We start from the raw sequence: 25,434 nt of genomic DNA on the forward strand, positions 1-25,434 counted from the left end.
TGTCCACAGTTGACCTCTCCAGATTCCTAAGAGATCAGTAAGGGGCGTGCATAAGCGAACTAGAGTGCCTTCCGTCCCCTGTCCTATAGTCTCTCTCTCCTATATACAGCGGAATCACAATCTCCCTCTTCCTGCTTGTGATACCCCTCGTTATGCAGCCAAGCCTTCGACTCGCTTTCCCTACCGATTAGACCTGACTAGGTGGCTCAGGGGCTAAGACACTGGGCTTGTCCATCGGAAAGGCGGGCCGTTGGGTGGTTCAAATCTCTAGTACAGGTCTCCTGTGGGCGTGGCTTATTTTGTGGGTGTGGCTTACCAGCCATGTGACCAAGTGGGAGTGGCTTAAAGGTCATGTGGCTGGCTTAAAGGCGGCCAACTTGGCGTCACTCACATCAAGGATTAGGGTGAGGGTGCCTGGTCTCTCCTTGCCTCAAACAGATACAATTTCCCTTTTCTAGTTACTATTAATGAACAACAACAACAATAATGATAATAATTAATTAGATTTGTATGCCGCCTCTCTCCGAGGACTCGGAGCGGCTCACAACAGGACATCCAAAATATACTCTTTAATTCTATGTATATAGGCCATAGGTGCACATACATATTACACACAGGCACACAGAAACCTACCTTGTCTACTATATAAACTGTATGTGTATGTACACCCACCCACCCACACGCACACGCACACAAACAGCTCTTCTAACATTATCCACATCCATCCTCATTTACTGCGACAGGAAAAACATCCCAGAGCCCAGGAGGGGAAACGAGATAAAAAGTTTAAAAAGTTTCTACCAGTTCTGCCTACCTGACCGTCCCCCGAGGGGCCCATCGCTGGTCATCGGTCAGAAAGGCTTTGAAGTCTGCAAATGAGACATGCTGTGTTTTCCACAGTATAGGAAACTGGTTTACCTGTGACAGGTAAAAACAGCAGCAATGAAGCTGTAGGGCGAATTAGGCCAATCTTGGGCATTGGGCAGTTTAGATGGACACGCGGGTTGCTTCTCACCTGGGAAAGTCTATGCCGCAGGTTCTGGACGGAGCCAGAGCAAGAAAATACTAACACAATAAAAAAGTAAAATAAAATAATAAATAAATAAATAATAAAATAAAATGCTAATGAAATTAAAAAGTATGATAAAATAGTAATAAAATAAATAAAATAAATAGAAGTAAAATAAAATAAAATAAAGTGCTAATACAATAAAAAATAAATACTAACAAAATAAAATTGAAATGAAATAAAATACCAATGAAATAAAATAAATAAAATACTAATAAAGTAAAAAAGTAAAATACTAATAAAAATAAAATAAAACACTAAAATAAAACACTAATAAAATAAAATAAACGTATGGAAGGGGGGGCTCTGGCTCCCCGTAGCCCCCCCTCCGGGCAAAGGCAAAGCAAGGGGACATGGGGGGTTCCTCCTCCCCCCTGCTGGAGACCCCCACAAAGAGCCCCTTCTTTGTGGACCAGAACATTTTAGCTGGGGGTGGTGGGGGTGGAGGGGGCACACACTTCCCCCCCCCCGCCCAGCACACGCTTGCCTGCCCCCATCTGCATCCGAAAGCGCTGGGTCAGTTGCCCTCTGACCCCTGGGGCCTGGCTGGCGACTCTGAAAGGCTTCAAAGCCTGGGTTTGTTTTGAGGGGGGGGGCAAGGAGAATGAGGAGCCTCTTGTGGGGGGGGTCAGTTGCTGTTGGAAGGGAGGGAGGGAGGGAGGGAGGGAGGGAGTCCGGTCTCTAGAGCTGGAGCAGAAAAGCCCTGGAAAAAAAGCTCTCTCTGTGTGTGTGTATGTGTGTTTGTGAGAGAGAGAGAGAGAGAGAGCTTGCACTTGCAAAGGGCCCCCTGTTTTCCTGCTCTTGTGTTTGCGATGTTTGTGTGACTCTTTGCCTTTCAGGTCAGTTTCCTCTGCTTGCCCAGCAGCAGCAGCAGCAGCAACAGCATGGAAGTCTGCAGTTACACACACACACACACACACACACACACACACACACACGGATATTTCCTGTACTTTATCTTAGGGTGGATCTATGTTCATCCCAGGCATGTTTCAATTCAGTTACTGTGGATTTATCTACCATGTCTGCTGGAAGTTTGTTCCAAGGATCTACCACTCTTTCAGTGAAATAATATTTTCTGAGGTTGCTTCTGATCTTTCCCCCAACTCACCTCAGATTGTGTCCCCTTGTTCTTGTGTTCACTTTCCTATTAAAAACACTTAAACCCTCCTGGACCTTATTGAACCCTTGAACATATTTTATTTATTTATTTATTTGTGCAATACACATTGAAGAGAACAGACATGTAGATATATATATAAATAAAAGGATAGAAGAAAAGATATAAAATAGAGAAGATATATGAAAGGAAGAAAAGATATATGAGATAAAGGAAAGACAATTGGACAGGGGACGGAAGGCACACTGGTGCACTTATGTACGCCCCTTACTGACCTCTTAGGAACCTGGAGAGGTCAATCGTGGACAGTCTAAGGGAGAAATGTTGGGGGTTAGGGGTTGACACTACGCAGGACATTGCAGCATATGATTTTGTGGGCAATACTTAAACCTTGTTTTAGGTGTCATAGTTCTATCTATCTATCATCTATCTATCTATCTATCTATCTATCTATCTATCTATCTATCTATCTATCTATCTATCTATCTATCTATTAAATTAAAACCCAATATAAATGACATACAGTCATCACTCATTTGTGCTACTGGCTGGAGTGGAAACCAAACCTCAACAGCCCCAGTGTGTTTTCAAAGCCTTTTTGAAGGGAAAGAGAGGGGGGGCGGTATGAATCTCGGGGGGGGGGAGTTGGTTCCAGAGGTCTGGGGCCGCAACAGAGAAGGCTCTCCTCCATGGTCCCACCAGCCAGCACTGCTTGGCCGAAGGGACCCGGAGAAGGCCGACTCTGTGCAACCGAATCGGTCTCTGGGACATGTGGGGCAGAAGAAGACGGTCCCACAAGTGATCTGGTCCTAAGCCATGGACGGCTTCAGAGGTCATAACCAGCACCTTGAATTGCGTTTGGAGACCGATCGGAAGCCGGTGCAGCTCGTGGAGGGCTGGGCTAACGTGGGTGGATCTACGTCCACCCATCACGGCTCACACAGCTGCCCGTTGGACTAGTTGCAGCCTCCAAACGTCCTTCAAGGGTCGCCCCAAGCAGAGTGCATTGCAGTCACCGAGCCTCCAGGTGATGAGGGCCTGAGTTACTGTGAGAAGAGTCGGATTTAAAGGGAAATGTGATGATAGAAATTCTAAATATTTGATTTTACACATTATAACTGCAGCTAGGATCGCTTTGCACAATGTTGGAGAAATACGAACACGTCCACCGAGAGTTTGATGATAATAATAATAATAATAATAATAATAATAATAATAATAATAAATATTTGCATCTGCGGAGATGGATTAATTAACAATAGAATTTAAAGGGTAAAAGGTTCAGATTGTTATGGAACAATGGGGAAAAGTGGTGGGATTTGAATGATAACAGAAAGATGGAGAGAAAATGGACAAGGGAAAAAAAGAAGAGTTCGATAATATTGCAAGATAATGTACAACATGTATTGAATATAAATGTAATGTCTGTAAAAAGTTATACATTTGCTTAATAAATTACTGTGACATGTAAAAAGAGAAAAATTAGAGAACCATCTCTCAGCCGTGGCCAGGGGGGCGTTTGCCCAGGTTCGCCTGGTGCACCAGTTGTGGCCATATTTGGACCAGGACTCACTGCTCACAGTCACTCAGGCCCTCATCACCTCGAGGCTCGACTACTGTAATGCTCTCTACATGGGGCTACCTTTGAAGAGTGTTCGGAGACTTCAGATCGTGAAGAATGCAGCTGCGAGAGCAATCATGGGCTTCCCTAAATATGCCCATGTTACACCAACACTCCGCAGTCTGCATTGGTTGCCGATCGGTTTCCGGTCACAATTCAAAGTGTTGGTTATGACCTATAAAGCCCTTCATGGCATCGGACCAGAATATATCCAGGACCGCCTTCTGCCGCACGAATCCCAGCGACCGGTTAGGTCCCACAGAGTAGGCCTTCTCCAGGTCCTGTCGACAAAGCAATGCTGCTTGGCGGGACCCAGGGGAAGAGCCTTCTCTGTGGCAGCCCCGGCCCTCTGGAACCAACTCCCCCCAGAGATCAGAATTGCCCCCACCCTCCTTGCCTTTCGTAAGCTCCTTAAAACCCACCTCTGTGGTCAGGCATGGGGGAACTGAGATATTCCTTCCCCCCCAGGCCTATACAATTTATGCATGGTGTGTTTGTGTGAATGTTTGGTTTTTAATAAGGATTTTTTAATTATTTTAATATTAGATTTGTCATATGCTGTTTTATTATTGTTGTTAGCCGCCCCGAGTCTACGGAGAAGGGCGGCATACAAATCTAATAAATAAATAAATAAATAAAATAAATTTAATAAATATTATTTTTGTAAAAAAGAGTCATCATTTAAAAGTGGTCCCTTCCCGGCAATATGAAAAATGAAGAAACGGAGTCTCTGTTCTATCTTGGCTTCTTCAAGCCCCAGGGGGAGAAGAGGAGAGGAGAGGGGGGGGTCTTTAGGTGGGAGGGCTGGGCTTCCCAGCACCTCCAGCTCCCCCCCACAGCTTCCCCCCACCTCCTTTCCATCCATTATCTCCTGCAACTCCCCCTCCCCGTACTCCTTTTTCCACCGCTGTCAGCAAGATCAAAGGTGAAGGCCGGAGGCTTGATAAATATCCCTCTGGCAATGGGAGGGCTGACCCCACAGAGGGCCTGTCCTGGACATCTGGCCGGTGGGTCTCTCGGCCGAACCCAGAAGTCCTGAGCCCCCTTGTGTCTCTCCTCTGATTGATGCTGCTGCCTCTTCTTTTTAAATTAGAAATATTTCTTTCTTTTAACACAGACCTATGAGTCTCGCCCACAAAGCACAGCACCCTCTTTTTTGTCTCGGCCTACAGTGATGGTCCGAGTGCGAAACTTTAGATAGACATTATTTGAATTGTCAGGAGTGTGTGTGTGTAAATTTTGCGTCTCTTCAGACAGAGCGTGTGGCTGCAGCCGTGTTTCGAAATGGAGCAACGTATCATGGAATTTCTCACTGCAGAGAAAGAAACTCTTGGGAACCTTCACAAACGTTTGTGTAGAGTTGGTGGGAGAATCCGCAGTTGACAGAAGGACAGTTGGTCGCTGGGCACAGAGGGTGTGAGGCCATTGGAGGTGATTCGCCCAGTGCAGAAATGGCTTAGTGACCAGAACTAGGAGGGGAACCAACAGGGCATACACGCCCTCGTGTCTCGCTGGAGGAAGGACATAGAACGGAACGGAGATTATGTGGGAAAATAGGGAGTGTAGGAGAAACCTCATTCTTTCTTGTGTGTAAGTTACATAGCGTTCCATAAATAATTGTTGGAGAAAAAAAATGGGGTGCATTACTTTCTGGGCGACCCTGGTACAAACAAATTACGCTTTTAAACATACAATTTTAAAGCATTGGACAGTGTGTGACATACCTGTTTCCTATTATTATGCTCTATCTATATTGCCAGTACAGTATAACTATTATTTTTCACAATATATAGAGGATATTATACACTGATCTTACTTCAGTATCTCCTTTCGTTACACTTTTAACTCAGCCTCTTTTCTTTTAGTTCCAGATATTTATTTTGTTTAACTATGTTCATATTTCTCTTTTTTCCAACCCACAATAGAACCAATTCCTACATTCGTAATATTCTGACTCCTCTTTTATCTTTTATCTTCATTTTTAATTTGTCCATTTCTGCACGGGTTGGTATACTTTCACTTTTCCATTGTTGCACAAAGATATTTCTCGTTGCTGTTATTATATGTAAAATTAAATATAGTTGTCATTTTTCATATTTTTCATGTGTTATTCCCAATAAGAAGAATCTGAGGGGGGGTTTTCCCAATATTTCTTCGATTTATCACACGCCACCACATATGATAATAGGAACCGATCTCTTTCCTACATTTCCAACATCTAGATGCGTATTATTCCTTATCCATCTTCACTAACTGTAGTGGTGTTGGGTTGATGCTGCCTTAAGGAAGGAAGGAAGCTACCCACCTGCAGCCCATCCATCTCCCAAGAAAGAGACAAGCCATTAAGGGGGGGGAGGCCTCTTTTCTGAAATAAAATCACCCCGAAACCTCAGCTGCATCCCCACCCTGCTGGATCCGACCTCTTGAAACTTCTCCCTGTTGAGAAATTCCCGCAGACTCTTCTCACTGGTGCCGTTTATTGCTTTGAAAAAAAAAGAAAGCATTTAATGGAGGGCAAGTGTGTACCTGGCGAAAAGAAAATTATGAAAGGCCCAAGGACGCAACCTCGATTGCAACGCCATCACAAAAACACAACAAACACCAACATCAGACTCAATGCGGTGACGTCAAACGGAGAAATTAAGCTAAAACCTCCAATGGCGACTGGAAAGGGGGAAGGGGAGCGAAGAGGGTCCTTTTCAAGTCCTGATCTGCTCCTGAAAAGGTGAAGCCCCCCCCCACCCCCCCAGTGCCTGGAATTAAACCTTCACAGAATGAAAAGAGTTGGAAGCAAGAGGTCTTCTAGTCCTTCAGACAGATGGGTGTCCAACCTCTGCTTAAAAACTTCCAGTGGTGGAGCGTTCACAACTTCTGGAGGCAGGCAGTTCCCCTGATAAATTGTTCTCACTGACAGGAAATTTCTCCTTTGTTCTAAGTTGCTTCTCTCCTTGTTTAGTTTCCACCCACTGCTTCCTGTTCTACCCTAGGAGATTGACAGCAGAAAAAGACCCCCTGGTCCATCTCCTCTGCCCTTACACTATTTCCTGTATTTTATCTTAGGATGGATCTGTGTTTATCCCAGGTCTGTTTAAATTCAGTTCCTTTGGATTTGCCAACCACGTCTGCTGGGAATTTGTTCCAAGCATCTACGACTTTTTCAGTCAAATCATATTTTCTCATGTTGCTTCTAATCTTTCCCCCTCCAGATGCTTTGGAGAAAAGCTGGACTCCATTTTCTTTGTGTCCCTCCTGGTCCTTCTCTTCATGCAACTAGCCGTGTCCAGTTCCTGCAGCCGCTCTTCCTATATTTTAGCCTCCAGCCCCCTCATCCTCTTCCCTTTGACCCTCTTAGCAGCCCAGTCAGGAAGGACGCTGGCCGCCTCCCCAAAGGATTCCCCCCCTCCAGGCTTATTTCCAGCCCCTGGGAGGGAGGGGGGGAGGGAGGGAGCGGCCCCCTCATTCCTGAAATCACTTTGTTTGAACGTTGTTAGAAACCTAGAAGACTGACGGCAGAAAAAGACCTCCTGGTCCACCTAGTCTGCCCTTACACTATTTCCTGTATTTTATCTTACAATGGATATATGTTTATCCCAGGCAGGTTTCAATTCAGTTCCTGTGGATTGACCAACCACGCCTGCTGGAAGTTTGTTCCAAGGATCTACTACTCTTTCAGTAAAATAATATTTTCTCATGTTGCTTTTGATCTTTCCCCCAACTAACCTCAGATCGTGTCCCCTTGTTCTTGTGTTCACTTTCCTATTAAAAACACTTCCCTCCTGGACCTTATTTAACCCTTTAACATATTTAAATGTTTCGATCATGTCCCCCCTTTTCCTTCTGTCCTCCAGACTAGACAGATTGAGTTGCCATCGGATTCGCTCTGCAGTTCCTGGCTTCCTTCTTGACAGCAGTTGACTGGTCCTTTCAAGCATCTGGGTGACATCATCTTCCTCACCCTCTCCCCCCCCCCTTTCTTGCAGCTTCAGACTCCTAGAGCTGGAAGGGACCTTGGAGGTCTTCTAGAATCTAGACCAACCCCACCTCGACCAAGGTTCAAGACCTTATGGAGGAAGCCCCGTTTTGCTGATGTGGATTTCAAAAATAAACCCCTTCACATTGTTGTTTCTGTTTCTCCTCCTCCTTAATGATAAACACCATTAAAAACAAACCCTCTTTCATAACATTTTTTTCCATTTAAAAATACCGCAGTTACAAGAGCTGCTTAAAAGAAAAACCCTCTATCGACTGGAGGGGCTTCCAGCGCCCCCTCCCCTGTTTCATTTGAACCCTTGTGAGCTGGGGCTGGTGGAGGATTTAAACCAGGGTGAAGGGAGGGAGGGAGGGTGAGGGGGGAGGGTGCAGGTAAATTGTGGGGCAGGTGAATTCATTCTCAGCAGGCTAAGAACAAAGCTCTGGGTCCCCCGGAGTTTCTGAGAAAGCCCTAAGCCTGCAGAGTCTCCCCAAAAATGGTGGCAGGGGTGTGTGGAATATTTGCCTTTGGAAGCAAGTGGGTGGGGGTGGGGGTGGTGGATGCCAGAATGTTCAGGGACCAACATAGATACATAATGAAGACAGTTCAGCAGGAACAGGTTTAAGTAAAGTTTTACTCTTCGGTGTGTTCAGAAAAATACTTACTTTCTTCTTCTATTTACAGAATATTCTTCACTTTAACTGTGTACACGAAGGGATAACAAACCTTACTGACAAGTAGCTATTATACTAACTCTGGTTTAACTTATCACCAGAATGCAGCTTCCATCAGGCCACAAACCAAACCATCCACCAACTCTCCAACCAACCCAACAGAACCACACGCACTGCAAAGGTGCTGCTTTCCTTCTTACAATGCTCTGGACCAATCAGGTTGCAGCCCAAGTCATTGTGCCTCAGCATTATCACTGTCTCACATATCACAATGACCTTACGGGGAATATCACCTGGAACATTATTTATTCCTGGCAAGCGATGCCAAGAGAGGTGCCTGCAGACCCAAAGGGGCTTCTCACCCTGCCGGTGAAGAGACGGAGGGATCCAGGAGCCCCAAAGAACGACCCACTCCCCCCCTCAACCTCCTCTGCAGAGCCTGGGGGCCTCTGGTCCAGATGGAGGAGAACCTGGGCGGGATGGCGGCCCACTGAAAAAGAAGGCAGGCAACACACAACACACACCTGTGTGGTGTTGTGGTGGGAGATGCTGGGTGGAGGGATAAGAGCCAGCGTAGACCGCAGCTGCATAGCTGGCAATAGCAACAGGACTTAGATTTGTATACCATGTTAGTACTATGTACATAACTAGTTGAGTTTTGCAAGATATAGAATAAACCAACCATGTATGCTTACATGTATTAGAACACTATTGCTTTAAGAGCTATTGTTATGGGTGGCCACAAGAGGGAGCCAAAAACGCGAACCACTCTGTCTCTGGGCTATTTCCGTTTTGTCTTTGTGCCTATGCTGTAGTAAGAACTGTGTATTCAAACGATGGTTTATGTATTTGTAAGCTGGACAAGTACGACTTATAGTTTTGTATATGTATTGACTGATTTAACCATGTATGACAAGGTCTGTTCTTGACTGAGATGTTTGTCAAAGTAAATAATATTTTATACACTCAATGTCTCTGGCCTCTCAGCTGGACATCTGCAAGACCTCCACGTTTCCTCTGTGTACGTGTAGCTTTGACCACTCTGAGGTCCCTCTGCACACTCGTAGTGCTCCACAGCCTCCTCTGAGTCAGCCCCCCACAATCGGGGTCCTCCTTTTACTGACCTGGGAAGGATGGACGGCTGAGCCAACGGTGGGCCAGACAGGATCGAACTGCTGCAGTGGGCAGAGTTAGCCTGCAATGCTGCCTTCCTAACTGTGGGCCGCCAGGGGCCCTAAGAGAGGAGAGAAGGTTCTCAGCAGGGATGGGCTCCTCCAGGTCCGGTCAGACATGGAGAACCGGTAGAAAAACTCTGGGTTTTTTTTCTTTTTCCCCTTCTGGGCTCTGGGAATCACTTTAGTTGGGGGAAAGATTAGAAGTAATGTGAGAAAATATTATTTGACTGAAAGAGTCGTAGACGCTTGGAACAAACTTCCAGCAGACGTGGTGGGTCAATCCACAGTCACTGAATGTAAACCTGCCTGGGATAAACATAGACCCACCCTAAGATAAAATACAGGAAAGAGTAGAAGGGCAGACCGGATGGACCAGGGGGTCTTTTTCTGCCCTCCGTCTTCTAGGTTTCTATTTTCTTCTCGCAGGAAACGAGGATGAAAGTGTATAATTTTAGAAGAGCTGTGTGTGCGTGTGTGTGTACATACAGTTTATATAGTAGGTAATGTATATTTTTGTGTGGCTGTGAGTAATATGCATGTACACACATGGTCCATATACACAGAATTAAAGAGTCTATTTTGGACGTCCAGTCCTAGTGAATAGAGAGGGAAACGGTCTCTCTCGGAGGCCAGGAGAGGCCAGTGCCCTCAAGTTGGCCACCTTTAAGCCCGTCACATGACCCTTAAGCCATCCTCTGGTCACATGATCGTCAAGCCACTCCCACCTGGTCACGTGGCTGGCAAGCCACACCCACAAAATAAGCCACGCCCACAGTGTGCTAGTCAAAACCCCTGCAGCCCTTCACAGTGGGAGCTTTGTCCTTTCAGGGCTGCCAAGAGCTTCACCAGATTTGGCTCAAGCAGTGGACATTCCTGGCTGCTCCACCCGGCAAGGCTGACAGGCCTTCGGTGTGTGTGTGTGTGTGTGTGTGTGTGTGTGAAATGACCCTTGCCCCCCCTCCCCCATTTGTTCATTTATTGATATGATTTATAAGCCGCCCAACTCCTTTCGGACCCTGGGAGGCTTTTGCTGGTGAGTAGCCGTGTCCGTGGAGCCTGAGGACGGGGCTTCCAGATTCCTGGGTGGGCCCCCGTCAGAGGGGGAGGGGGGGAGGCCGGCCGGGGCCCCTGGGGGCGCTGGGTCCTGCTGCAGCTGCCGGAGGGTTTGCAGGAGGGCCTGGCGATGCTTGGCCTGGCGCCGGGCCAACAGCCCCGTCTGGCTCTCCAGCTGCCCCACCTGGACCTCCTGCTTGTGACGGACCCTCTGGTAGGCGAGGAGCAGGGCGCTGCGAGGAGAGACGATGGGGGGGGGAGAGGCATGAGATGGGGGGGCCCAGGGAAGGACCAGGGTCACCCACAGACAGCAGGGCTCCTAAAAGGGGCTGACCCTCTGGATGGAGCTGTTTCCCCCCCAGCCCTAACCAGGTGCTAACGGTCGTCCCAGCTCTTCCCCACTCGCAGGCTCTTTCACGGTTCCTCTCTGCCAAGAAGGTTCTCCAAGCCCTGAGTCTTTGCAGGGTTTCTTCCATTCCTCTAACTTGCTCCGAGTAAGTTTCTTTCCAGGTGCTAACGATGTTCCCAGCTCCTCCCCACTTGCAGGCTCTTTCCTTGTTGCTCTCTCAGAATAAAGGTTTTTTAAGCCCTTTCAACAGGGGATAAAATAATGTGCTGAATCTGACCAGACTAAGGACGCTGGCCAGAGGAATCCCTGGTTAAGCAGATTCTTACCCCTGTTTTCCTCCCCCAAAACTGAGGTGCGTCTTATACTCTGAAAAACACGGCGAGTCTCCTGTTTCCCTCCTGTCCACTCCATGCTGGTGGACTGCTGCTGTCCTTGGGGGTTTTATCTTAATGCCAAACCTCATCGGTTTATGGAGAAGGTTTCTGAGACCCCCCTGGAGGGTCCAGAGGCTGAGGGGGCCACCAGGGGAAAGGGGGGAGCCCCACCCTCGCTTACCTATGGGCCTGGAAGAAGTCCTGCATGAGCTCCATTTCCTGTGCCTCATGGGCCCTGTAGTCCTGGCTCTTCTCCTCCAGCTCAACCCAAAGCCCCTGCAGGCGGTCCTTCAGGGCCCGGATCCTGCAAAGATTTTATTCTATTTTATTTTATTCTATTTTACTTTATTTTCTATTTTACTTTATTTTACTATTTTATTTTCTATTTTTCTTTATTATGTATTTTTTATTTTATTTCCTTATTTATTTTTATTTTATCCATTTTTAAAACGTGTTTGCCACCCACCTCCCCACCCCCCTCCTTACCGAGCCGACGTCTCCAGGACTCGGAGCCTCAGGGCTTCCGGCTCCCTGTGGGCCAGGCCTCGCTCGGCGTCCTTGGGCGCAGCCGGGAGGGGCCTCCGGGGAGGACGGCCGTCAGCGGGCACCCAGGCCTGGGAGTGGGCAGAGGAGAGAGCGGCTGAAAACCCCTTGCCCAAGGTGGAAGTGTGTGGGGGAGGGTGGCTCCTCCGGGATCCAACAAGCCCCCTCCTCCCCCGGGGCCCCCTCCTGCTTGACTACTGCAATGCACTCTACCTGGGGCTGCCCTTGGAAGGGAGCAAACGAACAAACAAACAAACCAACACATTTGGGAGGGGGCTTTTACCTGAGACTCTTCCTCCTCCTCCTCACTGCTGCTGCCGCTGCTTTCCGAGGGGGGGTCCGGCTGTCCCCGGAGGTCTCGCTGCTCCCCCTGGAGGGCCCGGATGACCAGCAGGCAGGCGGCCTCCTGGGCGGGGAGCGTGTGGGTCCAGAGGGCCAGGCCCTGCTTGGCCTTGGTGGTCAGGTGCAGCCGGGTGCCCAGCTCAGCCAAGGCCTCCTGGGGGGGGGAGAAGAAGGAGACGGACGGGTGAAGGGAGAGAAGGGGGGCCCAGAGACTGACCCCCCCACCAGGCCTTTTGGGGGGTGCAGAAGAGGGGAGTTCTCAGGCTTGCACAGGGGGCTGGACTAGAAGACCTCCAGGGCCCTCCTCAACTCTCCCTATTCCCATTCTATTCTATTCTATTTGTTATTCTATTTCCTATTCTATTCTAATTTCAATTCTATTCAATTCTTTCTTTATTCATTATTCTGTTCTTTCTCTATTCTATTCTATTCTATACTCTATTCTATTCTATTTTATTCTATATCTATTCTATTCCTATTATTTCTATTCTATTCTGTTTTCTATTCTATTCCATTCAATCCTATTCTATTTTATTCTTTCCTATTATATATCTATTCTATTCCTATTATTTCTATTCCATTCCATTCCATACTTATGACCATATGATATTTCAGTTTTTTTTTTTTCATAAATGTACATTAATGAGAGAGAAAATGAACGTTTGCCCCCTATCCCGATCAATGGGCTTGCAAGGGAAGAGAGAGGGGGCCACTTGAAGGGGTCTGGACCCTCCCCCTGCCTCCTCCAGTTGGGTGTGGCCGGGACTGTTCTTGGCCGAGGGTCTTTGCCAAAGCCACTCATATTTACACACTTTAATGGGCCTGGTTGTCTGAACGGCTCCTCGTATCTCTGCATATCTGCTACATGGCCCCTTGGTAACTCCAGGGTCACCCTGCCCACTTCTTAACGGGGGGGGGGGGGGGGCATCCCCGGGCAAGGAGACCCCCCCAACCCCCCCCAGCTCCGGTGAAGAAGAAGCAAGGGAGCCCACAGGGGATGGAGAAGGACCGGACAAGGCCGTCCATGCCAGCCTCTCTTCCTCCCCCTCCGGCCACAGACGGGACCCCCCCTCTGTTCCCCCCCGCGTAGGCTCACCCGGGCCTTGTGCAGCTCCCGCAGCAGCTGGCCCTTCTCCATCCGGGGCAGAGTGGCCGAGCCCGGAAGCGCCTCCTGCACCGCCCTCTGGCCCTCCGCCACTTTGGCCCCGATGCCCGCGCTGAGCCTGGCAGCCACGTCGCCCAATTCCGGAGGGGGGGGCTGGGGGGTGGGCAGCCTCAGGGAAGTCTGCTGGGCCCGCAGGTGGACGATCAAGTGCCACAGCCTCCGCTTGGCTTCCGCCACGGAGCCGGTCAGTGGCCGGGAGAGGCTGGAAGGAAAGACGGCGTGGGGAACGTTTGAGACTCCGACTCCCAGAATCCCCCAGACCCAACAGATTTAACAGCAGTGCAGTGGTCAGAGGGCAGCCCTGCAGGCTCCTTCCGCTGACTGCCAGCTGCAGTTCAGCGGTTCAAATCCCACCCCCGGCTCCAGGTTGACTCAGCCTCCCGTCCTTCCGAGGTGGGTCAAATGAGGACCCCAATTGTTGGGGCCAAGAGGCCGATTCTGTCAACCGCTTAGAGGGGGATGTGAAAGCTCTATATGAAGCAGTAGATACGTCTGTGTGCTATTGATGGAGATGGTCCTTCTCTTAAGACTATCTGGAGTCTTCCAGAGAGGTTCTGGAGGCAAAGGCCCCTCCCTCTCTCCCGGCCCACCCCCTGCGCTCCCTTCTGGGATGCCCCCCAGCCCCCAGCTCCATGTGGAAGGCCGGCCAGCCCTCCCACCCAGCCCCTCCATACCTGTCTGGAATCTCCTCCGAGTCCCAGGAGCTCTGGTCAGCCCGGCTGCAGGCTTGCAGAATCCAGTCAGCTTTGTCCAGTGCAGGGCTGGGGTCCCTGGGTGGCCCTACAGGGAAAGGGAGGAGGAGGTCGCAGAATCTCAGGGCTGGAAGAGACCTCAGAGGTCATCTAGTCCGACCCCTGGGCAAGGCAAGAGCTGGACACCTTCCTGGTCCAGTGGTTGTCTGGTCTGGTTTTCAAAATCTCCTGGGACGGAAAACCCAGAACTCCAAGATTGGAAACGGTTCTGTGGTTGGTCAATCCACAGGGACTGAATTTAAACAGGCTGTGGCTAGTTTGAATCTGAGTCTGAGCAGGTCCAAAGACGGGCTACAAGAATGGTAGAAGGTCTTAAGCATAAAACGTATCAGGAAAGACTTCATGAACTCCATCTGTCTAGTCTGGAGGACAGAAGGAAAAGGGGGGACACGATCGAAACATTTAAATAGGTTAAAGGCTTAAATAAGGTTCAGGAGGGAAGTGTTTTTAATAGGAAAGTGAACACAAGAACAAGGGGACACAATCTGAAGTTAGTTGGGGGAAAGATCAAAAGCAACATGAGAAAATATTATTTTACTGAAAGAGTAGTAGATCCTTGGAACAAACTTCCAGCAGACGTGGTTGGTCAATCCACAGTCACTGAATTGAAACCTGCCTGGGATAAACATTGATCCATTGTAAGATAAAATACAGGAAATAGTTTAAGGGCAGAGTAGGTGGACCATGAGGTCTTTTCCTGTTGTCAGTCTTCTACGTTTCTATCCACTAATTGCTCTGTCACAACAGCAGACACAAATAGCATCAAATGAACAGAACCGGAAGGGCCCCTGGAGATCATCTAGTCCAACTAGACCAGAAATGCCAAGGTGGGACAGGGACCCCTGGGGCTCTGGGTGCTGGCGGAGTCCAGAGCAATTACGCTACTGTACCTGAGCAGGGAGTGAAATCGCCCACGGACACACGCAGGGGGCCCTGTGGCTGCCCAGGTGCAGTAATTGCACTGGACTCCACCAGCACCCAGAGCCCCCGGGGGGCGATCACAGGTCCCCCTCCCACCTTGGCAGCCACCTCTGAGCCAGATACTCCAAGGGTTCCCAACTCCATGTCATTGAGGGTCCAGATCAGGGCCGTGTCTGGCCTTGTGGGGGGCCGGAATGGGTCTGGCCAGCTCGACGTAACTGATGTCGGGGGCACCTGTGGCCGTCCGACCCTCGGCCAGCACAAACGGGGCTCCCGAGCTCTGTTTCGGCTGCAGTGGCCTCCTGTGACCCTCCGCTGGCAAAAGCCGTGTCTCTTGTGGCCCCTGTGAGCTCCGTTTCCATTGGCAGAGCCCAGTGGGCGGGTCTTCTGCTGTTTCCATGGCAGGCCAGGAAGGGAGTCAAAGTATTCTCTGGATTGGCATCTGTCAGAAACGGTGCAGGGGTTCCTGCTTGGGCAGGGGGTGGGAGTAGATGACCTGCCCCAAAGTGCCCCCTCCCCCTTCTCAGCCTCTGGGGCAGGGGGAGGAAGAAGCCGGGGGACACGGCCAGCTATGTCTGTGGGGAGGGGGAGGGGGAGGGTCTCACCTGCCCAAGGTGCCTCTGCTCCTGTCTCTGGGCTCGGCTTCTGCTCTGCAGCCGTCAGCGCCCAGAGGGTCTCGTAGGCCTCCAGGCAGCGCTCACTGGGGGGGGGGGTCAAGAGGGGAGGGGGGGGGAAAGAGGGGCCACTCAGAACCAGAGACCCAGCCCCACCTCCTCCCCCCCCCAAGGAGAGGGGTTTCTGGATACTGCCGGAGTCTGGCTGGATCCAGGGCAAGGGCCCTGCTCTGTCCCTCCTAGCAGCCCTGCGAGGTAGGCCAGGCAGGCTAGGTGGGGATTGTCAGTTGGCCCCCACCCCACAGGCCAATCTCCACCCCCCCAACAACTCACCCCATATTGCCCAAATAAGGATCTCAGGTAAAGCCAGGGAGGGGGGGGGGCTCCCCAAGAGCCTTTCTCCCTCTATCTCTCTCTCTCTCTCTTTCTTTCTTCCTTTCTTCCTCTCTCGCTCCCTCCCTCCCTTTGCTTTCTTTGTTTTTTACTTTCTCTCTCTCTCTCCCTTCCTCTTCCTTCCTTCTCTTTCCCCCTTTCTTTCTTTCCTTCCTTCCTTCCATCCCCCCTCCCAGAGATCCTTCCCTGCCAAGACAAAGAATGTTACAAAGAGAGGAACAGAGATTGACGGGGTTGCTTGCCCCCCCTGTTGGAATACAGGCAGTTCTCAACTTACGGCCCCAATGGAGCCCAGAATGATGGGCCTAGGTTGTACTGGTCATTAAGCGGACACTCACCTGCCGTGGAGGGCCAGGTCCAGCCCGGTCTGGTGGGACTCCTGGCGTCCGAGCAGGAGGCTGAGTTGCTCCGCGTCCGTCTTGGACTGCTGCAGGGCCCCCGAGAGCAGCTGGTTCAGCCCCCACAGCCCCTCCAGGCGCCTAGACGGGGCAGAGGGTCCCGGAAGGTGTTAGTAAACTGTATATAACAGTTGGGGTGGCAATATATAAGCAAGCCAACAATGAATATCTGTATGTATTGAAGTACACTACTATAGCTTTAAGAGGTGGTGTTGCAAATGGCCACAAGAGGGAGCCAGAAAGCACGATTCTCTCTCTGCCCTTTCTGCTGATTCACTGTGACTGATGTAGTAAACTCTGTGTATTCAATGATAGTTTGATGGATTTGTAAGCTGTCATGTATGTCTGATATGTGAGACAAAGACAGGCTTGTAATCTCATTGTTGTATTGAGAGATATTGACGGATGTGAATGTGTGTGACCGGACTGTGCTATTTCTAAAAGTAAGTGGCCATAATGAGGTTCAATAAAGCCCAGGCAGCTCCAAGAGGGGGGGGGGACCTCAACTCCCCATAGAACCCCCCCAGGGGAAAAAGGCCCAGCAGAGGCTCTGAGGGGGGGGGCAGGGATCCCCCTCCCCAAAGACGGCCTCCTCTTCCAGAAAATTGACTTTGTAGAGAGGGGGGAGAACAGTAGAGGCTTGCCTCCCCCCAAGACCCTTGCAGGGCCCCCTGCTCCTTAGGCTGCCCCCCCAAATCAGGCCAGGGGGGAGCATGGGGCACCTACAACCCCTCCCTGCGAGGAATCGGTCAAGCAGGGTCTCCCTGCACAGGGCCCCCTGCTGAGAGTCTGGGAGAAAGGGGGAAGGGGCTTTTGATCACCCTCCCCCCCCCCATTTGGGCTGCCCCTCCACGAGCAGGCTGCTCAGGGCCGAGGGAGGGAGGGGGGCATCAGGGACCCCTACCTGTGGAGCTGCTCCAGGCTGCTCTGGATCTCTGCGGGGGGTGAGGCTGGAGGGGTGGGGGCCGGCTGGAAGCTGGGAGCCCCCCAGGCTCCTTCTGAGCAGCTCTCCTCCAGCCTGGACAGGCTCCCCTGCAGCTCTTGCACCTGGAAGGAGAGGGGGGGCGCAAGGAGGGTCACTCAAACCAAGGACACCCCCCCAAAGCAATTCCCCAGGGGCCTCGGAAGGTGGAAGGAGCAGGACCAGGAACTGAGGAAGGGGCAGCCGAGGGGGGCGGTTTGAGGGGCCTTTCTTTCTTTCCCATTGTCCCTCCCTTCCTCCCTATGTCTCCTTTTTCTTTTTCCTTCCATCTTTCCTTCTCTCTACCCTTCCTTCCTTCTTCCCTCCTTCCCTCCCTCCACCCCATTTTTCATTCCTTCCTTCCTCTCTTCCCTCCCTCATCCACACTTCTCCCTTTCCTCTTTCCTCCCCTTCCTCCTTCTCTACACTCCTTCTCTATACTCTCCCTCCTTCCCCCCCTCCATTTCCCCCTCTTTCCTCCTTCCCTTGCTGCCTTTCTCCCTCCCTCCCTCCCCTCCCCTGCCTAAACCATCCCCCCCCATCCCCTAACCACCAGCAGAGCCCTCCAGATCCCCAGCCAGGCCACCAGGCTCAGGGCCATCAGGACTTCTGGCTCCCCCTGCTGGATCTGGTGGGCAGCAGCAGCAGCAGAAAGCCCCCCCCCCCCAAATGTATGTGTGTGTGTGTGAGACTCTCTCTGCTGCAAAGGGCAGCCCCCTCCTCCGGCTGCTGCAGCCCCCCCCCCAAAAGAGGGCAAACTCTTGGGCTGCACCAGGCAGGAGAAGAGGGCCCAGGGCAGGCAGCCAAGGGGGCACCGCTGGGGGGCATCCTCATGCAGGCGGGGAGGGGAAGGTCCAGATGTGGGATGGGGGCTGTCCAGGGGGAGGCCCTGTGGACTCACCTTCCTCTGGAGCTTGTCCCGCTGGCGCTGGTGGGCTGCCAGGGAGGCCCTGCAGTGGCCCAGGAGCTCCTCTTGGGCCTCCAGCTCGGCTCGGAGGGCGGCGTTCCTCTCCTTGTAGAGGGCGGTCATCTCCTCGCAGGGGGGGTCCTCAACCTCCCTGGGGGGGCTGCACCCTGAGCCCTCCCTCTGCTGCAGCGCCCCCAGCCTGGCCTCCAGACCCTGTGGGGAGTCAAGCAAGCCCCCATCTGCAACTGTCTGGCCTGGGCAGAACTTCCCCCTTGGAGCCCCCACCCTTCGAGACCCCCCCCAGTGCCAAAGGCGGTCAGGGTCAGCCAGGTAGGATCTCAGAGGGGACAGAGAGGCAGAAACATCCCATGCAATATTGCTCCATGTGTTTATTATTTATCTTATTATGTATTAATTATTTATCTTATTTCATATTATATTATTTATCTTCGCTTATTTATCTCTGTTAAAATTCTGTTAAAATTGTGTAATTTTAATATTACAATAGGAATTCTGTGGAAACTATGCTCTCTTTTAAAAGTGGGCAAGAAGACCCCCCCAACTCCTGCCGACTGACTTCGTCCCCCGCTGCCAATACAGAACGGCAGAGGTGGAAGGGCCCTCGGAGACCCTCTAGTCTGACCCTTGGAGAATGAGAGGATGTGAAGGGGAAGCAGGGAGGAGGAGGGGGAAAGGGTGGGAGAGGAAGGGGAGGGCAAGAACGAATGATCTTTATTCTTAAAAATGAAATATGAGTTTATGAACGATGGGAAAAATGTAGAATTATGAACTCTGCAAGACACATGTCACAGCAGAAGGTAGAAACATGTTGCATTTGTGTCTGAGAAGGTGGAGAAAAATTTTAAAGAATTGGGGGGGGGGGGAATTATAGAATCAAAGAGTTGAAAGGGACCTCAGAGGTCCTCTAGTCCAACCCCCTGTTGGAGCAGACCTTGGGGGGCTGTCCGGTCTCCCCTTCAAGGCCTCCAGGGATGGAGGAGCCCCCTTTGTTCAGGTGTGTGTAGGGGGGGAGGGTTTCAGCCACTGCCCCCCATCCCTCCCCTCCCCCCGTGCACCTGGGCTAGCTGGGCGCATCCCTGCAGCTCGGCTTCCACGCTGGGCAGGCGGCTCCGGTAGGAGAGGAGGAGGGTCTCCAGGGAGGTCAGGGCCTTGTGCACATCCAGGAAGAGGTCGGCCTTCTCTGGGGGGGGGGGAAAGAACCAGGCCAGGGCAGTGAGTTCCAGAGGTCAAGCCCTGGAGGCCACGCAGGCTCTGGGGGGGAGGTGGGGGGGAGGCCAGGAGGGGCCGGAGAGAGGGAGGGGCTGCAGGGGGAATGGTCTCCTGCTGGGAACAAATTTGGAAGGACCAATGGGGATGGACTAGAAGACCTCCGGGGACCCTCCCAGCCCTATTTGTTCTAGGATTCTGATGGTGAATCTATGGCACAGGGGGCGCACGGATCCATACCTGAGGGCACACCAGGCATTGCCCCATGTCAGCCCCAGTGCGCACGTGGGGGGGGGGGCGCTTTCACCCTCCACAGGGGCTTCCCTGAAGTTTCCGGAGTGTGGAAAATGGCCCAGTGGGAAAACTGGAGGTCCGTTTTTCCAAACTTCCGGTTTGACCGCTGGGCCGTTTTTTGCACTCTGGAGGCTTCTGGGAAACCTGAGGGTGAAAAATGACCCAATGTGGGGAGGGGGCACATTTACGGGGATGCGCACATGAGCAGGGTGGCACACATGGGTGGGAGGGTTTGTGTGGTGGGACGCATGGAAGCTGATGCAGGAGCCCACTCCCGTTTTGGGCACGCAAGAAGAAAAAGGTTCGCCAGCCCTGTCCTGGGGGGCCCTTGCGCTCTCCAAGGCCTCAACGGACCAGGCCAGTTGGACCCTCCAGGAGGTGAGCTCACCCCCCCCCGCATCTCCTAGAACCGTCATGGCAAACCCAGGGCGCACGGAGCCCCATCGGAGGCACACGAGACTTGCCACGTTTCAGCTCCAGTGGGCATGTGCGTGCCGGCCGGCTGATTGTCAGCCTTGGGGAAGGCCATTTCGGGGGGGCCCCACGGATGCTTCAGGGACACTTTCCTGAAGGCCCGGAGGCAAAAAAATCCCCCAAAAGACAAACCGGAAGTTTGGGAAAACCCACTTCCACTTTGCCCTTGTGCTCTTTTTTGCCCTGCGGAGGGTTCAGGGAAGCTCCAGAGGGACAAAAACAGCACAATGGGCAAAGTGCATTTCCCAAACTTCTGATTTGCCCATTGTGCTGTTTTTGTCCCTCTGGAGCTTCGTGAAGCTTCTCTGAACCCTCCGCAGGGCAAAAAGAGCCCACTGGGGAGAAGGAGGGGAGTTCGCACATTTGGGCCTTTTTTCCACCTTCCAGGCTTCGGAAAGGCCTGTGCGCCTGCGTGGGGGGGGGGGGGGGGCAGCGTGTGTGTGGGGGTGTGTGCATGCGTGGGGGGGGGATGGGAAGAGGTGCTGTGCAGTGAAGGGCTACCAAAATTTTGACTACCACGCTGTGGGTGGGGCTTGTGCAATTTCAGTGCACACTGGGGGCTCTGGGGTGGGGCTCCATTTTTGCTACCCCACGGCGTCCCCCCCACCCTCCGTCCGGGCAGCAGCCCAGCCCTGGGGTGTGGCCCTGTGCACTCATGCCAGCGCGTCCACACACACACCCCTTTGGCACGCGAACCACAAAAGTTTGTTAAACTCGACCCATCACCGTCCCAGGAGAATGAAATATTCTAGAAAGTACTAAAACGGCAGAAAATTGTCTTTCCCTGGATGAGAAATGGAGAAACGTGGTTGTTTAGGTAGGAAGCAGACTCACTCTTAATAGCCCCCCCACCTTCCTTAATAGCCCCCAGCAGCCGTGGGCCCTTTCAGAGGTAGAGAGACAGATAGCTCTATTCATAAGCAAATGCCCTGCTCACCCCAAGAAAGGGAGGGTTGGGAATGGCATAAAATTGCCTCCCTTCACTGCATCATCACCCAGCAAGATTCAACCAGGCCTGGGACTCAAGAGGCAATGGATGGCCTCAGTCTGACAACCAATCAGAATACAGGATCAATTTCAAAGCCCAACAGAGGTGCAAAATCTCTCTCTCTCATGTGCTTTTTTTGCCCAGGATCCCAAAGCCACGTGGTCTCTTGTCCACCATTAAACCAACTGTCCAAGCAGTGTCCCCGCCTGGAACTGGACCCAGGTGGAGGTGTCTTCCAACAACCCAAAATCCGAGCGGGAGGCCGGACTGCAGAGGAACGGATAGGATACAGTGCAGCAACAGAGCCCTTCCCTCCCTGGCTCCTGATTCGAGATGCTCCACCCAACAAGCCCTGAGCCCCCTCTTGGTGGGGGGAGTCTCACCTTCTTCCAGAGCGGCTGGGGGTGGGGGGGAGGGGCTCCTGGCACGCCTGGCAGAGAGGGTCGGGCACCGGGGGAGGCTGGCAGTGGACTCGGAGCCCAAATCGGAGAAGAAGTCCCCTTCCTCTTCCTCCTCCTCCTGCCTACACCGGGAAGAAGGAAGGAAGGGAGGGGGGGTGAAGGAGCCGGGCAGGGGCTTGGCCCGAGGGGACATGACTGGGGCGGAGGGGGTGGGTGGGAAAGGAGGTGCCACCTGGAGTCAGGACTCATGTTATACTATGTACGTAACAGGCTGGGTTTGGCAGTATATAAACAAGCTAACAATGAATGCTTGTATGTAGTGAAACACTATGTCTTTAAGAGGTAGTGCTGGGAATTGCCATAAGAGGGCGCCAGAAGCGTGATTCTCTCTCTGTGTGTTTCTCTGCTCATTTTGGGCTGATTCATTGTGACTGCTGTAGTAAAAACTGATGGTTTATGTACAGATTGTGTCCCCTTGTTCTTGTGTTCACTTTCCTGTTAAAAACACTTCCCTCCTGGACCTTATTTAACCCTTGAACATATTTAAATGATGTTTCAATCGTGTCCCCCCTTTTCCTTCTGTCCTCCAGACTAGACAGGTTGAGTCCATGAAGTTTTTCCTGATCGGTTTTATGCTTAAGACCTTCCACCGTTCTTGTAGCCCGTCTTTCGACCCGTTCCATTTTGTCCATCTCTTTTTGTAGGTGAGGTCTCCAGAACTGGACACAGTATTATTCCCAATGGGGTCTCACCAGCGCTCTGTATAGCGGGACCACCATCTCCCTCTTCCTGCTTGTTCAAAACCTTTTTCCCTCTACTTCTTCCCTGTGTTTTATTAATCTTCTATATTTTGGGTTGACCCACTGACTGTTGGATATTTCATCCCTATCTGACAAGGAAACGCTTTCCATAGCAGCTTCACACACACCCCCGGGGGCAGTTCTAAATCCCTGTCCCTGTCGCTCCCGTCTCCTCTGTGACCCCGGATACACTAAGGCAGTTGAAGTCCAGATACCTTCAAGTTGCCAAGGTTGCACTGAGGTCCCGGGTTCTTTGACTTCAGAATCGGACATTTCCTCAGGCTGACAAAGGTCACTCACAACAATGGCCACAGGACCAAAGGCATGTGCCAGTGACCGTTTCCAGGGTCCTGAGGTGATGTGGTCAGCATTTCTGACCAATGTCCGACATGGAAAGTCAATGGGGGGGCAGATTCGTTTAATGACGGAATGATTCTCTTAACAGCCGTGGCAAAGTGACTGTCTTGGGCTCAGTTCTGGTCGTACGTCGGGCACTAGAGGAGTAGTCCAGCCCACCAGGGGGACCCTGGGGCCGGCCAGAGTCCCCACCATCCAGGCCAGGAAAGGGCCCCCGGAAAGGAGGCGGAGAAGAGAAGGAGACCCCCCCCCCCACAGAAACAGTGTACCTGGCCCTGTCCTGCTCCAGCCGCTCCATCTTCTCCTGCAGCCGGACGATGGTGACCAGCAGGCGGGTGATGAGCTCCTCGTAGTGCAGGGAGGATTCCTCGCCGGACTCCTCCTGGCCGGGGGGCCCCAGATCCCACTGTGGTCCAGGAGAGAAGGGGGACATCAGCCTCTCCCCCCGAGTCCAGAGCCCCCCCATCCCACCAGTGGCTTTGATTTGCAGCAGTGTGTGTGTGTTCTATCTGTCTATCTATCATCTACCACTTTCTCTCCCTCCCTCTTTCCCTTTCTCTCTCTTATCTATCACTTCCTCTCTATCACTCTATTATCACTCTAGCAATGGCTTTCGGACACATGTACAGTAGTCCCTCGCTATGTCGCGCTTCACCTACTGCGGCTTCACTTCATCGCGGGTTTTCAAGAAATATTAATGAGAAAAATCATTCGCGGATCTTCGCTGGTTCGCGGGTTTCTGAGGAAGTCGATCGGCAGATTTAAACAGCCCGCGGAACTCGATCGGCAGGTTTTTCAAAAAATATATATCTAACGTTGTAAATACTGTATTTAAATACCGTATCTAAAATAAATACTGTGTGGGAAGGGTTTATAAACACTTAAAACAATGAAAACTTACCAAACAATTACAATATAAATACTTAAATAAGTACCATCAGTCGATAAATTCCCCATTGCGGATTTCACCTATCGCGGCCGGGTCTGGAACGTAACACCAGCGATAGGTGAGGGGCTACAGTACTGTACTACGTTTACCGAATCCGCCTCTTTCCCCCAACAATCTGGGGCCTCACTTGACCCACCAAGGAAGGACGGCAGAGAGAGGAAGGACGGAGAGATTTGAACTGCTGAACTCCAGCTAGCAGGGCTGCCCTCCAGCCACGGGGCCACCGAGGCTCATGCCAGGCTCCCCCTCCGTCCAGTGACCCCCCCTCGCAAGCCCAGGGCAGCGTCACCAGGCAAGGAAGCCGGGAGACCTTGGAGGTGGAGGGGCCTCTCCTTGCGAGGCTTCTGGGCTGATGGTTCCAGGGCCCCTCAGAGGTCCTCTAGCCCACCCCAGGCTGCCCCCAAATACAGGCAAGCAGGGGACTTTTGTGTGAGGAAGGGCAGCTGCCCCGCTGATTCTGGGGTTCCCGGTGGGAGATTCAGAACCCCTCAATCTGGACCAGAGATTTTTGCCCCACCGGACCCTCCAAACTCTCTCCTACCTCCTCCATGCCTCCGCTTTCGGTCTTCTGCCCCTGGGCTCTGGGCTTTGTCCTGGCTGGACGGACGGAGGGCGGGAGGCTTTTCCTGTTGATCTGCAGCCGTCCCTGCACGCTTCCTGCCCGTCCTGAGAGGAAGGGGCCGCCCCCTCGTGCCTTGCCTGGCCTTCAGGGTTATTCAATTTATTTCACATTTATTAATCAGATCTCTGCGCTGCCCTTCTGACGGGACTCAGGGCGGCTCAAATCCAACATTGAAATAGACTCAAACCCCCACTGAGAACGTGCAGAAGTCTGGTTTCAATAAAACTCTAAAAACCTACAACTGGGCCACTTCAACTGGGACAGGAAATAATTTGGTTTGAAAAATAAAGACTTCATAAAATCTCTGTTGTGGCCCTGGGCAGGTGAGGGGCCCTGTGGGAATGGGGAGGGTCTCGCGTGGGGGGTACGTCTTTCATAGAAACATAGAAACATAGAAGTCTGACGGCATCTAGTCTTCCCTTTTCCTCTTTTTTCTCTTTCCTTTTGTCCTCCTTCCTTCCTTCCTTCCCTCCTTCCTTCCCTCCCGCGCTCTCTAGTCCATCTAGTCTGCCCTTATACTATTTTCTGTATTTTATCTTAGGATGGATATATGTTTATCCCAGGCATGTTTAAATTCAGTGACTGTGGATTGACCAACCACGTCTGCTGGAAGTTTCTTCCAAGCATCTACTACTCTTTCAGTAAAATAATATTTTCTCACGTTGCTTTTGATCTTTTCCCCAACTAACTTCAGATTGTGTCCCCTTGTTCTTGTGTTCACTTTCCTTTCTTTCTCTCTCTTTTCCTCCTTCCTTCCTTCCTTCCTTCCTCTCCGAAGGGCCCCGTGTTCCAGGGCACATGGAAGCGCAGGCCTTTCTGAACCCTGTGGCTGGAGTGGGGCAGCTGGTGTCATGGCCGAGGGGGATTCTGGGAATGGAGCCACCACAGTTGAGAAAAACGGTGAGGACTAGAAACCTAATT

The 25,434-nt window shown here is 51.7% G+C and overlaps 1 protein-coding gene across 2 annotated transcripts in view; it reads right to left on the reverse strand.

Moving 5' to 3' along the window:
• USHBP1 (USH1 protein network component harmonin binding protein 1) overlaps window positions 1–24,883 on the reverse strand; it is a 137,412-nt gene extending 112,529 nt beyond the window's left edge. The window contains exons 1-14 of one of the 2 annotated variants that reach the window (XM_070743132.1): window positions 24,433–24,883; window positions 23,212–23,348; window positions 21,768–21,907; window positions 19,478–19,602; window positions 18,396–18,614; window positions 17,438–17,580; window positions 16,474–16,614; window positions 15,734–15,828; window positions 14,130–14,235; window positions 13,387–13,657; window positions 12,232–12,444; window positions 11,892–12,019; window positions 11,587–11,709; window positions 8,397–10,915 (exon numbers count right to left, since the gene is read on the reverse strand). In XM_070743132.1, coding sequence (XP_070599233.1) covers window positions 10,618–10,915; window positions 11,587–11,709; window positions 11,892–12,019; window positions 12,232–12,444; window positions 13,387–13,657; window positions 14,130–14,235; window positions 15,734–15,828; window positions 16,474–16,614; window positions 17,438–17,580; window positions 18,396–18,614; window positions 19,478–19,602; window positions 21,768–21,907; window positions 23,212–23,348; window positions 24,433–24,441 — 2,148 coding nt within the window. In that variant the 5' untranslated portion in view covers window positions 24,442–24,883 and the 3' untranslated portion in view covers window positions 8,397–10,617. Of the gene's footprint in view, window positions 1–8,396; window positions 10,916–11,586; window positions 11,710–11,891; window positions 12,020–12,231; window positions 12,445–13,386; window positions 13,658–14,129; window positions 14,236–15,733; window positions 15,829–16,473; window positions 16,615–17,437; window positions 17,581–18,395; window positions 18,615–19,477; window positions 19,603–21,767; window positions 21,908–23,211; window positions 23,349–24,432 lie in introns of those variants that run through there. The other variant, XM_070743141.1, reaches the window with a different exon arrangement.
• Between the last annotated feature and the right edge of the window lie 551 nt (window positions 24,884–25,434).

This window comes from Erythrolamprus reginae, chromosome 1 (assembly GCF_031021105.1).
Source record: "Erythrolamprus reginae isolate rEryReg1 chromosome 1, rEryReg1.hap1, whole genome shotgun sequence".
Lineage (NCBI taxonomy): Eukaryota > Metazoa > Chordata > Lepidosauria > Squamata > Dipsadidae > Erythrolamprus > Erythrolamprus reginae.